This window comes from Bactrocera neohumeralis, chromosome 3, assembly GCF_024586455.1.
Source record: "Bactrocera neohumeralis isolate Rockhampton chromosome 3, APGP_CSIRO_Bneo_wtdbg2-racon-allhic-juicebox.fasta_v2, whole genome shotgun sequence".
Classification (NCBI taxonomy): Eukaryota; Metazoa; Arthropoda; class Insecta; order Diptera; family Tephritidae; genus Bactrocera; species Bactrocera neohumeralis.
The window spans coordinates 26,967,428-26,982,417 of NC_065920.1; the positions used below are offsets into that span (position 1 = coordinate 26,967,428).

The following is a 14,990-nucleotide window of genomic DNA, read 5'->3' on the forward strand; positions in this document are numbered from 1 at the left end:
CCAGGCCTTGCTCACACACATTATCCTTTTATCCGCGCTTGCGATGGACAGCACAGCGCCTATGCGCACTCTTTAAATGCGCGTCGTATGTGTGCGTGTATTTGTGGCTGCGCAGTAGGGAAGCGGCCCAACCCTGTTGTGCGGCACGCAACAGACGTACATGCAGTTGGACTTATGAGCTAATACATACATTTGTATGAATATTTATATGTATTGAGTGCGCGCAACGGTATTTCACGGTGAAGGTGTTATCTCTTTATCGCTTTGTTGGAATATATATGAACATATATGCTGCGTGTTTGTGTCATTTATTTGCGCTTATCTAGATATATGCGTGCCTGCGTAATTTTTTCAACGCCCTATTATCCCTAGCAGCGGGTGGGCGCAGTCACTTACACACGCACAAATGCCGTTGGCATTATTATGAGTAAATTTATGAATATCAAGCCTACTTTAGGGCGGTCAAGCCGTAAAAGGCGCGCGCCGTGTTCGTGTGTGCTTTGTTGAATGTAGGATTGTTTCAGGTGTCATCTACTCTTTAATTACCATACATCCATCAAGCATAGATTCATCAGCTGCAGCCGAAACACCGAAACACCGTTACACCGAAACCACCACCGCCTTAGTCCATAGTCGCATTAAATGCTTTGTGGCGCTTCCTTCCTGCTTTGTGTGTGAAAAGGATAATTAATTAAAAATGAAACAAAAAAATGCCTATGACACCGGAAATTCACAAAATCGTTCGTAATTAACGCATTAACGCATAAATATACATACATATGTATATGTTTATAGATGTGCGCCAATCGCGTTGTGTATAATTGAAAAATAAAAATTAATGTTGTAAATCAATTGAAGTGATAGCAAACACGGGTTCATTAAAAACGCTGTCAATTCTGTAAATATTTTATTTAAATACGCAATTTAAACGAACTTATTGACTTTGCCGAATGGCGCGCGGTAGAGTTCGGTTCGGTAATACGGCAAATGTGGCATTAATTCTAGTAATTGGCGTTGCCAATAGCAACGCAGCGCGCATTATTTCGGTTTAAATATTCCGTTTCATGGTCACAATAAAATTTTAAATGCGCGTTTTGAAATTATTTGTTGAAATTTAATAAACTGAAAACATAAGCTTTATACTTCTCTGGTCAAAATGAATGAATCAAGAGTGGTTCGCTCATAATTCCGGCCGTTTCAGACAAATAGCTGACTCTTAACGCGCTAATAATATTTTTTTTATTGAAAGAATTCATAGTGCAACACACCACTGCCAAATTCAAAAACCTTTCTGTGTCTGATTAGCGTGTAAAAAATATTTAAATATTTGTCCCGCACTGACAAAAACAAAACTAGGTTCCCAATTATTTTAGTACAAATTGCTACTATTACCTTCAAATAGACTTCATGCATATAAGCATGTCTATGTTTAAGCCCATTTTCAATTAACTTTCTAAAGCGCTATTCGCTGAATTGCCCAACAAGTATCGAAATCATATTCATAAATCCACCTATCGACACCAGTACTGATTGTAGGGTCCTCAGCTAAGTTGTCAAGCATTCCTTTTGCGACCTTTACTCGACGTTGTTTTTGCAAAAGATTCATGTCTTTTGGTACGAGTTTAGCATTGTCTCGTTTTAAAAACAAAATATTGACCAAAATATTAACCAAAATATTATCCAAAATATTAAGCAAAATATTATCCAAAATCTTAACCAAAATATTGATCAAAATATTAACCAAAATATTATCCAAAATATTATCCAAAATATATATCGAAATGTTAACCAAACTGTGTCGAGTCGTTCCATAAGAGATGCTATGAGATCCTCTGCTATCTCTCTGTTGCCAATACGACGATTTTCCAGCACTGTTTCTTTAACTTTATCGATGTTATCGTCATTAACGGATCTGAATGCAAGACTCGTTTTTTTCGGTTATTTCACGACCTTCAGTAAATGCCTTGTACCACTTTAAGGGGCTATACTAGTGTGACACTTTCAAAAAATTTAATTTTTTTGCTTTTTCGATAGTTTATATTTTCAAAAATATATTAAAAAAATCTGAAATAGGCAAGGTTGTGTCTTGAATAGTTTTTGAATGACGGCGTTCTAAAGAGCGACCGCTCGCAGGTATTTCGCAGGAGGTTGCAACTTTAAACGCGTTTTTCTCGAAACGACATTTTTCAAAATTACTGACATTATAAATCAACGAGAAATGAAATTGAAACTGAGTATTCTTGGATATACATATTTACTATACACTGACCTACGATTTTGATTGATTGGTTGAAAATTGTCAATTTGGCATTAAAAAACGACCATTTTTTACCTAAAAATATTAAATTTTTTTTCAAAACTACGCCATTTTTTTAATTTTTGATATTTTTCACAAATCGTAGATTATTGTATGGGAAAGACATTCTACTTTAATAACCTTTTTGAATTGTCTTGTTTCGGCTACTCATTCGGCCGGAATCTTGTCAGCAGTTGGGGAGCTTTTTTTGCACCTCGGAAGACAGCACATAACTCCGTTATTTTTCAATAATTTTGTAAAAAAAAAATCCTTAAATATAGTTAAAAATATACATTATTATGTCCAAAGAACTTCGAAAAATTCGATAGCGCACTTTCTTTTAAAAAAAATTCACGAAAATAGCCTAATTTTTCATGCGTTTCACTGGTATAGACCCTTAATACAAGTACCTGTTACCGACTAAGAGACTAACCAGAACAACACTACCAACATATTCAACGACTCCTTAGATGTGGTTCAACTAGAAACACAAAATTTCAATCAACACGTACTTTCCATGGTTAAAATCGCTAAACTAATTGACATATGGAGATCAGACTTCGCACGAATAAAATAAAGGTTCGGTTTGCGCATGCAGTTTAAATGGACTGATTTGGGTCAAATTTGATGGTATATCCAACTAAATATAATTTTAAACAATAAATTTTTGGTTTGGTCAATAATTATTTCAGAGTTCGATAAAAAGAGACAAATATATAAGCAGAAGTATGAAAACAGCCAAGTTACGGGTTTGCGCGCTAATTGCTTTGGATGCAAAGAATGTATTCAACTCAGCAAAATGGACAAACATAATCAAAGTTCAGAAGATTGATATTCGACACGGTCGAAGCCACTAAGAGCTATTCTATTTTGAGAAGTGTACCGCAAGGCTCGGGCTTAGGTCTCATACTTTGGAACCTGATGTATGAAGGGTGTTAAGAAAAAATCAATAAAAAAAACCGTTAAACAGATAAACTCATAGTGACAGCGGCGTTCAAACACCTAAATGACTTCCGTATCAAATGTAATAATTGCAAAAATGGCTTGCTTCTATGAGTCTAGAGCTGGCTGAGAAGAAAACAGAAGTCTTGCTCATTATTACCCGGAAAATCGAAGAAAAAGTATCGTTCACCATAGGGGAATGTGAGATTACTTGACAGCAACAGGTTGGACCATATTGGATTGATATTGAACTTAAAACTAAAAGGAGAGAATCAAGAGCATTACAATGGCGGCAAAACTCTTCAAAAGGACAGTGAATCATAGACTCATATTGGACATAGTTAGACGACATGCCGAACTGAATTTCAACTTTACCCAGAAACTGAGTGGGCACGGATGCTTTAAAAGGTATATGTTTCAATTTCATCGAGACGTTAGTCCGTAGCGTATGATTGCAAATAAAACTCTGACAACATATTTTTCAGTGTCCCCGTGGCTGTAGTTTTACGGTGGAAACCTTGGGAGTACATAGATGTCAGTACTCTAATAAATAGAAAGCTGTCGGCGAAGCGTCAGCTCTAATTATGGCAAACCACTTACATGAGATTAGTTGTCAGTCAAGTATGTACCATAATGGAGCCTCTTAATGTCTTCTTATCTCTTATGAAGTAAAACTTAACCCGGTGGTTCCGCGGCGACATGTGTTGGAAGTAGATTAGGTTTAGTGGGTTAAAGTTGCACACTCCGGCCTTCGATGCTTCCCCCCGCTATAAAAAAAACATCGTGTTCCGAGCTCCGGATTGACTCTCGACGGTGTTCTTTAATTTGGTGATGAATTAAAGTTTTATTAGTGTTGCTTGTGCTACTTTAAATTTTCGTGGTTCCATCGCAATTGTGATGTTCCCTCCTAGTCTTCTATTTATAAAATAGTTTAAGGGGCCTCAGAGGTGTACGGGTTTCAAAAAATTTATCTTTTTATTGTCTTATTAAATTCTACAACACCTCTAGAATATTGTCCCAAATTTTCAAGTTGATTCGAGTAATAGTTTCGAGGATACAGCGTTGAGAACTTGTGCGCTCGTGGTTAGGCAGCGCTAAGTGCGTCGTCTTTAAACGTGTTTTTCTCGTAACTGTGTTTTTGAAGTCAGTGGGCAAGATTTCTCGGGAGATACTCAACCGTTCTTCATGAAATTTTACACAGGTCTTTGAGATACAATTCTTAAAGATTGGGACGAAGGATTTTTTTCGATTACAAATATTTGAAAAACAATTTCACGATTTTTTTTTTTTTTTTTGTAAAAATATCTGCCAAAAATCCAATTTTCAGTTTTTTTCTTCGTCCAAGTTCTAAGTTAAGGTTTTAACTAAAACACATATTTTTTTACTTTAGATGATCCTGTAAGGAGTTATGCTGTCACCGAAAGTGGCGCCGCAATGGCCGAGTTTAAAATATTTTTTTACAAAAATTTCAGAATTCTTGGTTAATAGTGCATGTTTGTAAAAATATTGAATTTTTTGTATGAGAAAAAATTGTTGAAAAAATATGTTTTTTCCCAGAGGAAACCCATGTAACTCCTTGAAGTTTTTAGTTTACTGCTATTCGACTGACAAGAGAATTTTGAAGCTTGCACTAACTAAATTATTATTTTTCTAGTGCTTTCTTCATACACGAGCAAGCAGAAAGCATCCACATATGTAAATATATTGCGGAATGTTAAAATTTCAGAAAATTAAATAAAAGACAACGGTGACAACTCGCTAAAGTAATGATGAATTCTTATTTAACTTACCTTAAGGCATGTCTCCACTGCCATTTAGCAGTTCAGACGCCAGCAGAGGTGCAAATACAACACGAGTCTGACTCGCATTGTTTGTTATTTTGGCTATGTGACTTCGGAATATTTGCACGAAAATTAAAACTTACTAAAGAGACAGTTGCTGTCGGTTGCGAGTGTAAAATGAGCAACAAACTCATGCAAATGAAAGGCAAACCAAAGCAATAAGTTTGGAAGATGAAAAATGTTACACAGTGACAGCTGACAATTTGGACTGCTTTTTTCGCTTTATTAAGCAAATGCTCGTAGCTGGCGAAGTCACCGACGCGACGCTCGTAGCAAAAAAGTGTTTGACTACACATTAAGCATACAAAGATTATTTGACATTTACAAATACAAAAGAAACACAGCAACGGCAAACACACCTGGCGAGGTGGTGAGGTGGTGAGGTGGGGAATAACAGATAAGATATGCAAAAATTGGAAATAAATTACTAACTGTGCGCACATTTCGCTTATCTGCGAGCGCTTGCGGTGCGGCCGAAAGCGAAACGATGAAATGGTGTAATTGCTGTTAACAACAACATAATATAGATAAACATATACATACATATGTATGTATGTATCTGTGTTTCTATGTAAATTTGCGCGCGTTTAGGAAACATGCGCGACTTCAGCTCTGTTCATGCTTAGTGTTAGCGCAAATTTTAGCACTTCTGTGGCACGCCGAACGCGTCAACCTGTTTTGCTGCTTCGCACCTTATCTAACATTAGTCACACTGCGCTAAGTCGCGTCAGCAAGTTCACGGTCAACTAAGTGAAAAGCGTTTGTAAGACATTCATCACTCATTCGTCATTACAACGTACACTAAATTTAATGTTTGTTTGTAGATATGTATGTATGTATGTGTGCACTTGTTCAGTCCGCAAACACGTTCACTCTGACTCCGCTAATAGTGAGTGTGTGGTTTCAGGTATCAGGTAGTTGCGAAATCGTTAGTTTTATTTACTTTTTTACATTTAACTTCGATTTTCAACACAGCTGCTGCAGGTAATTGCATTTGCATATTTTTACACTACTGTGTGTGGTATGCCAAGTAGCTGGCTAATTTGCATAATTTTCTTAAAAAATTTCAAAAAAGTTGAGGTTTAAGCCTAGATCGTGTTAAGATGGATGCTTGCAAACCTCAATGCTTAAATAGACTATAATGGAAACTCACATTTACCTGCGAATTCGAAGTCGATTCAATTGAAAGCATGTGGTAGTAAGCAGCGAGATTTATTTTTAGGTTATGACTTGCAAAGTTCCCATACTAGTATATTAATCGGTCAAGAGCTGGGCATGAGTCATTAAAAATTCATTTCTATTTCAATAAAAAAAAAATTCAATAAAAATACCGCAAGACTTTTTTGACAACCTATTATCACTCAAAATGCTTAATTAATTAAAAGAAGTGAAAAAGGCCTCTTAAAAACTAAAAATTATTTGAAGAGCCAAGTTTTTTAAATTATAGCCGGTAGAGTCAAAATCAATAATTTACTCTCAACGATTTTTTTAAACAAACAATAGAAAAAACGTATACTTCAGTTGTGACGAAGCAGTCAAGGACGTGGATACGGAATTTCAGATCGATATCTCAAAAACTGAGGTACTAGTATGTGTATATACAGACAGACGGACGAACATGGCTAAATTGACTCAACTACAGTTGAACTTCACTTGAACTGGATTCACCGTAATCCACAAAAACACTTCGAGTTTGAGAGACTTCTAGTTATGGTAGGAAATTTGTATGAAATTTTGACTTCTATTGCCAAGTCAAGAGCTCGAGTTTTGGAGCACTTCGAGTTATAGAAGTTTAAAGTGTTATATACATTTAGTTTAAAAAAAATCGATTTTTTAATTTTATTTCCTTAATGTATATATATTTAAGAATACACACAGAAAATTTCATTTCATTCCGGTAAATATTTTCGAAGTTACACGCAAATTTGAAAGCGCGTTTTAGAGTGCTTGGAAGTTCAAGGCCCTTTAGGGGGTCAGTAGGGTAATCTGGCTTGTTTTTTTGACATTTTTTTTTTTGTAAAATAGAACTTTTTCACATTTTTATTCAGGGAGTGTACAAAAAAGTGTGTTTTTTTAATGAGAAAAAAAATGCGTTTAAAGTTTGATGTGTTGATCACACAAAAATCCGAGCGCTCCCTACCAAACGAATAGCGGATAAATATTATTATTTTTTTTTTAATTGCCTTTTTACGAAATTTTGTCAAAACTTCCAATACTAAACAAATTAATTCTAAGGGACATAAGAGAAAGAAAATGCAAAAATTAAAAAAAAAAATTTGAAAAAAAGCGTTTAAAGCTTGACCCTACTGATCCCTTAAACGAGTTTTTCTCAAAATGGTGTTTTCAAAGTAAGAGAACAAAAAATGCAAAAACAAAAAACAAAAACAATTGATTGCCCTAATTAAACGAGTTTTTGTCAAAATGGTGTTTTCAAAGTCGAAAACGGCTAAACCGATAAGTTTCAAATTTTAACACGAGCTTCTTAAATATATTTTCTAGTAATTAATATACATATGTATATATTTTTCATCAATAAAATTTTTTTTTAACAAATTTTGGTCAAAACTCGATTTTTTCAGAAACTGCAATTCTGTCAAAAAAAAAAATTATTTTGCTTATTCCTCCAATTAATTCTGTTTGCTTTTTTTAATTTCAGTAGATTCAGTTCAGAGATAAAATGGTCATCGCACAACGTCCTTTTTGAGAGCAGCTCCCGGAGAGCAGCTGTAGTTCGCTTCCAAATAATAATTTTTACTAATATTAAGTCTTAGAATACAGATAAAAGACACCATTATATGTGTACACATTTTTGGATCAATAAATTTAAAAGTCTTCTCAGAAAAAATTCTGGAAAATTCGTTTTTTTTTTGGACTTCTAACTGTATATAACACCTTAACTGTATATGAGTTTCTCCTAACACTCCAGAAGTCAACTGTTTAATGTGCAAAAGAACAGCTGATTGCTCTGTCCTAGCAACATGTAGACTAATTTTTTACTTCATTCATTGCAGTAAAGCAATGCCTAACCTAACGATAGATGCATTTTGCATTAACTTTCGACAGAAGATCAGTCCTTGTTCTTTTCTAATTTTAATTCTTTATTTAGTTTTATTCCTATATTTAGTGTTTTCAAAGTTTTAAGAACTCTTTTATGACTCCTAGTTATCTTTTTCAACTTTTTCTTCAACCTAAAACATATGAACATACATATATTAACAAATTTATTAGTTTCTGAAATATATGGAGACCATCTGAAGGAGATATATGTACATATGTATACTCTGTAAATAAAAATTCGCACGAGTGGGTTCATCAAACAAAGCAAAATCAAATAGCCAATGGGAATGAACATAAATTACCACTTAGTAGACGCACTTAAGACACAACGAACAAAAAATATGGAAGAAATAAAACAAAAGAAGAAAAAACGTTAACTGCGGCTGCACCGAAGCTGTACGAGTAATACCCTGCACAAATGAAAAGAGTTTTCATAGAAGAACTTAGTTTGTAAGGCAATACAACTAGGACACTAGACTATAGGGCTTCGATCTGAACCGATGGTCCGATAGCGGAAGTTCCGATAAATAAGCGGTTTTTTGAGGAGAAAAGAACGTTTGCAAAGTTTCAGAAAGATATCTCAAAAACTGCGGAACTATCTAGTTATATTCAGACAGACATGGCTAAATCGACTCAGGTCATCATAATCATTTATATACAGGGTCTAGGAGGAAACAATGGAGTATCTCTTGTGCACTTGTCCCCCATTGACAAGACTATGCTGTAAGCATCTGGAGTCCCCTCGGTATGATGCACTGGAGGAGGTATCGATAGTGAGGCCGCAGAGTCTGTTAAGATTCGCGTCAAGCACAGGAAACCTAAAGCACGACTACTTCTCTTGAACCTCGCAAACTGAACTCCATCTGGTATGGTCTATGCTTGACATATTGGTATACCAGATTAACCTAACGTAACCTAACCTATATATAGGGTCTCCGAGGTTTCCTTGCAGCTGTTACGAACTTCGTGGAAATCTTAATATACTCTATTCAGGGTATAAAAAATACACACACGGCCCAGCTGGATAATACTTACATATAAGTCTCCTGGTGTATATATGCATCCATATTGCAAATAAAATTTGGGTGAACAAACAACCAAGCCTTTTGTTGACTTGGCCGAAAGTGTGCAGAAATCGTTATATTTGGGTTTTTGAAAAATGTCTGCCACAAAACAACAAATCAATGACAATGCTGACAAACAGCAAAAAGAATAATAATAATTGTTAGACAAATGTGTATGTGTGGCGAGGCATAAAGCAACAATAAAAACGCACAGTAGTTACTATTTAAGATGGCAGTTAAGTCTTCGATTAATTTATCGCCCAACAGACTCAACCCGAAAGCTCACTCCTTTCACAGAACAACGCCTGCCAACAGACACCGCAACGCTTTGTTTGGGTTTCTAGTAAATACAAATACACGCACACCCACACACATTTAGCGCAAGCAACAAGGAGTATTAGCTTCAAGGAAAATGTAAGAAAATTGTAAGAAAACACTAGATATGTATGCATCCGTTACCAACACCGTGATACAAAAGTTTATGTTTATAGACACATTCGGACACTGGCTGCCAGCTCCACCCCCAGCATGACAAATGCGCCCCGAGTCAAGAATGACAGCTCCAAAGCAATAAATTGTGCTGCAGGGATCTCTGCTATTCACCAACCTCGCACTTCACACAAACACTACTACAACCACACACACACACACACATACCAGTTAGTTGTGGGCTGGTAGTGACGTGCCAATACCACCAACTACACGGTTGCTCTAGGCTCGATTAAAATTTCTTCTGCTGAGCAGGCGGAAATGGCTGTCAGAGCGGTTAGGACAAACCCAAACCACGAATACTAAAAATATAAAGAAACGGCTAAGACAGCAACTAACAGTTAACTGGAGGGAGTTTTGAGTTTGGTCAATGGAGTGGCGAAGGGATTTTCGCTGACACATGCAGCAGGAAAGGCTGCCGAAGGTGGCTGTAGCAGAAAGTAGGAAGTGCAGATTGTGGCTTGGCCTTTTGTATGCTCTGCTGTGTGTTTGAGCACGAAAATCGAGTGTTAATTTTGGGCAAGGTGCTAGATAACACCATGTTGAGGTTGTTTGTTTTGGTTTATGGTTTGCTTTGCTGTTCTTTTATCCTGCAGTGTGTTGTGTATTGTAATGTTTTGATTTATTTTTCGGGTATTTTTCGCAGTGTGTGTTTGTTGCTAGTTCACTTCCTTATTATTCATGAGATTGCGGGGAAACTAGTGATTTTTCTTTTTCGGTTTTGTTAGACTTTAGTTTGTTTTTCTTTTAACTGCTTTGACGGTGCCTGCTTTCTCGGAATATAAACTATGTGACTGAGATAACTTCATTAAGGGCGAGGTATAAGCATTCGCAAACGGTATACAATAACAATAAGGATACAATGAAATGAAAAGTTATAAAATAAAGTTACTCAAGTTTGTAAGACACCCCAAACTGAAAGTCTGAAAGCCTTTGATTACTTGGTTCTCGAGCTCAGTAGCGACAACTCAACAAGTCTGAGTATACAAGATATATATACAAAGCTAATAGGCAGTTTTAACTTGCATTATACAAAACCATCATTCGAGCAGTATTTTGCTACGGAGCAGCACCATGGACGCTAGTCGAAAAGGACAAAACCGAACTGCAAATATTCGAAAAGAAATCCTAAGACATATCTTTGTAGGATAAAGACGAGTGACGCATTAGGTGGAACCATGAGCTATACCAGCTTAAAAAAGGTAAAAATATTATACGCTTTATCAAATCGCATCGACTAGGATGATACAGGTATGAGTCATGGGAAGAAGGAACAAAAACAGAGCACTAAAGTAAGGCGAAGATGGCAATCAAGATGGATTGACGAACTCAAGAAAGACCTGGGAAAGCTAAGCATACAAAATTATAAAGAGAAGCAAAAGCTGTCTGTGATGCACACGTGCAGCATTCAAAGCTCACAAGGAGCTGTAGCGTGAAAATTTGATGCTGAAGTTAGTTAATTTACCATATCTAGATATTTATGCTTTATTTTAACTAAAGCCAACACCTTGCATATGTCAGCAACATGTTTAATTAGGCAAATAAAATTATACTTTCTAAGAAAACTAATTAGTTTTACGAATATTAATAACTAAACACTGACCTTTTGTGCCTTGCAAGTGACGCTGATGGATTGCACCTCATGTCCGGGATGTTGTTTTTCGGCGATACACTGTGGGCAGGCGGGCATTTTGCACACAAAGCAGTACATGGATAATGTATCGCCATGTTCGCCGCACACCGACTCTCGCTGCGATGCTGCATTACGCGGTTTCACCAAATTATGTTTGGCCAGCGGGCCACGTGCTGGATGGCATAGCTCCCGACATGCATCGCAGTAGCGTATTTCGCATTGCTCACACACAATCGATGCGACCTTCGGATCGGTCTCGCACATTTGACAGCGTAGCGCCTCGCGTGCACAAAAACGATCAACAATTGATTCCATGGTACGATAGGCGGGTAGATTACGCACTCCACCCTCATCAAAGAACACCAGCTTGCGACAGAGCGGACAAGTTAAGTAGAAAGCAGCACCTGGTGGTGCAGCAGCAGCACCCTGCAGCAAACCTTGTAACTGTGCAGTGCCAGCGTACGAAACCGGACGTGATGTGTTCGAACAGCAAACCACCCCCGAGTCGGCCTCACTCAAAATGCTCACCTTATCCGCTTGATCCTGATCGGATGTAACACTTTCGCTACCTGTAGCCGAGCTGGCGGTGCTGGCGGCCGAACTGTTCGATGAGTGACGTGTCGATGGTGGATGTGACGGTGGCGCGACTGGAGCATGCGAGTGTACCGTAGCTGTTGTGGTTATGCTATTGCCATGAGCTGCTGCTGTGCCGCCATGCAATGGATGGGCATGTATTAGGCAGCCGCCGTTGATATTGCCGTTCGAGACGTGGCCAACACTGGCACTGTTGGCAGCAGCCAAGGCCGCAGCGGGTGTGTACGTAGTCTGTATGTCAAGTGCACAGCCCAAGCAGAGGGCGTGGAAACAGGGCAACAGCACCGGATTCGCGAAAAGTTGTTTGCATGTCGGGCAGCGTAGTTCGTCCTCCATGCTAGCGTTGTGTTCGGACTAATTTCACTGTTAGTTTCAGAATTTATGATTTCAAAAGTGTGAACTCAATACATTTTCCAATTCACAAATTACACTCAGCACTTTTTTTCAATTCACACTCTCACTTCCGTTGAACTAAAGAGCACACTTCCGCTTGGTTATGATTTATTTTCTGTTTAGTTGTTGCTCTATGATTGGTATATTTTATTGGCAAAATATTTTTGAAATAATTTTTTTTAATATTTTTTGAAAAAATTTTTTGATATTTCTTTTCTTTTAATTTTTTTTGAAATTTTTTTTTTAATTTTTTTAAAATTTTTTTTTGAAATTTTTTTTGAAAGTTCTTTTTTAATTTTAAATTTTTTTAGATGCACTTTATACAAACACTTTTTTTTATATATTATCATTATTTTACATAAAAATGTACACTTTTTATAACTAATTTTTTTCAACTTTTATATTTTATATTTGAAAAATATATTTTTACTTTCCATGCACGATTTTCTTTTATTTTGTTCACTATTTTGCTTAAGTTTCTTTTAGTAGTTTTTTTTTATTATTATTTTTGTTTTTGTTTTATAACCAATTCACTTTTTGTTTTGCTTTCAATAAAAATTCAAGTCGGTATTTTTGATTTTAGTTTACACTTTGTTATAATCAAATTTCATTCACAATCCTGTTGGAGGAAATAAAAAAAATTTTAATGAAAAATATATTAATTTAAAGCAATATGTAGACATTTGTAGATATATAAATATATAAATTTTTTTTAAAGAAATTGATATATTTGCCATGAAAATTTCTTTTTCGCACTTTACTTTTGAAGAAAAAATAATTTGATATCTTCTTACACTAACACAATAATATCCGTCATCGTTATTTTAGGGTTCTAAGTTAGAAATTATTATTATTATTTTTTTTTTTTGCTTTCCGGTATAAAAATTCTAATTTCTGTTAATCCTTTGAACTAATTTTTTAGCACACCATTTATAACCGTCTCAATAAATCCACGCAATCCTTTTCGCACACAAATTTATTCTTTATCTTTACTCTTCCATTTTCAATCAAAACACATAATCATCAATATTTACACCAGCTGTGAACACCCACTTATGATCGGCTCTAAAGAATAAACACAAACACCGGTTATCAGGCAAAAAAAAAGCGCACATCAGCGTGAATTTTCAAACTTTGCAACGTCAGTGTCAGTCTCTAAGTGCAACAACACTTCCTGTTTCCTATGCTTTCTTCTTCACATTTCACACTTTGCCACAGCAAGCGCAACACATGCTAATCCCCACCCCAAACGCTTACACCTGCACGTAGGTGGCACGGAGCAGTGTTTGCTGTTATGATTTGCGGCAAATTGGAAAACTCACTAAGCACAAACAACTTAAATAAAACAATAACACAAACAATGTACCGATAGGTCTGTATTTTCTGTACATGTAGATATGTATGTATATATGGTGATAAAATCCGCTGTCTTTTCCATTCGATTAAAATATTTTGCACTTAGCGTAATCAAGGAAATGATTTCACTCAACGTTTTCTCATCACTTTCTCACAAGCGGCGCTCACCTTGACAGCAGCAACACTTTTCCAATTTCCGTTCACTACGCAAAAATACACTTTTTAACCTTTCTCACTTGCCTCTTTTGCTTTTTAGTTTACAACCTTCTTCATCAAATGGTTTTATTTGCAAACATCCCTCATTGAACGTTTAATCGACAATTTATTCACACTTTCATTCAATACACTGGAAATTTTTGATTCACCGTGAAGAAAATGCCATCAACGAAATTCTAGCAACCGTGCGCACGTCTTTCACTCGCGATGTCTAGCCAACAACAAGATAACTGAATTTGCCTGTTGTGCCGATAAACCAAGAAAGCGACCGCTATGAACATGTCGCAGCATGTTCGCTGCTGTGGAACGTGTTGAGCGCACGTCAAACATGTTTGCTGCAGCACTTTCGTGGTGGATTGCAACAGTGGTTCGAGCTTCGAACCTGCAACTGTTTATTTTAACTGAAATATTTAAATTTTCGAATAGTGCTCCGAAATTACATACATATATATAAGTACATACATATGTATGTATGTACATATGTAGGATCATTACAAACTCAAGACCCTGTATGCAACACCTTCTCTTACAAGGTACCTTCGCGGTATACTTGTATGACACAGATTTTTGTTCAAGGCAACTGTTAAACACTTAAAATATAGTCAGTGAGAGGTTTACATGCATACATAAGTACATATGATCTAAAGCATATGCATTACATATGTATGTACATACATATGTATGTATATCTTTTAATACCACTTAGCGGAATTTATCCATATTTGGCCGAAGGCCTTAATTATTATCAGTAATAGTTGATCTCTGAATGTCATTAATATACTTACATACCTCAAATATTGACCAATATTTGCTCTGTGAAATCAAATATAGGCGCTGAGGTCCACATATTCGGTAACTGGGTGCTTCTAAGGTTATGGGTGTTTCCAAGATTATGGGTCTATTTTGATTAATTCTGAATGAAACTTTTTTCCGATACATTGATTGGTAGATGGATTTCCATTATGGTATATGGAAAGTAGACGGGGTGTAATTCGATTTCGCCTATTTGTAAATTGTGATATAAGGATGAAAATCCGCGTTAGTACTTCTGACCCTCTTTTTTAGCGAGTCAACATAAGCTTTGCATGGGGGTGGACGTGATTAATATC

The 14,990-nt window shown here is 36.3% G+C and overlaps 1 protein-coding gene across 2 annotated transcripts in view; it reads right to left on the reverse strand.

The window, feature by feature from the left end:
- Positions 1-14,089, reverse strand: part of LOC126751955 (E3 ubiquitin-protein ligase TRIM9) — a 266,388-nt gene extending 252,299 nt beyond the window's left edge. For both annotated transcript variants that reach the window (XM_050462434.1, XM_050462433.1), the window contains exons 1-2: positions 13,834-14,089; positions 11,293-12,928 (exon numbers count right to left, since the gene is read on the reverse strand). In XM_050462434.1, the coding sequence (XP_050318391.1) occupies positions 11,293-12,252 (960 nt within the window). In that variant the 5' untranslated portion in view covers positions 12,253-12,928; positions 13,834-14,089. The remainder of the gene's footprint in view (positions 1-11,292; positions 12,929-13,833) is intronic.
- Between the last annotated feature and the right edge of the window lie 901 nt (positions 14,090-14,990).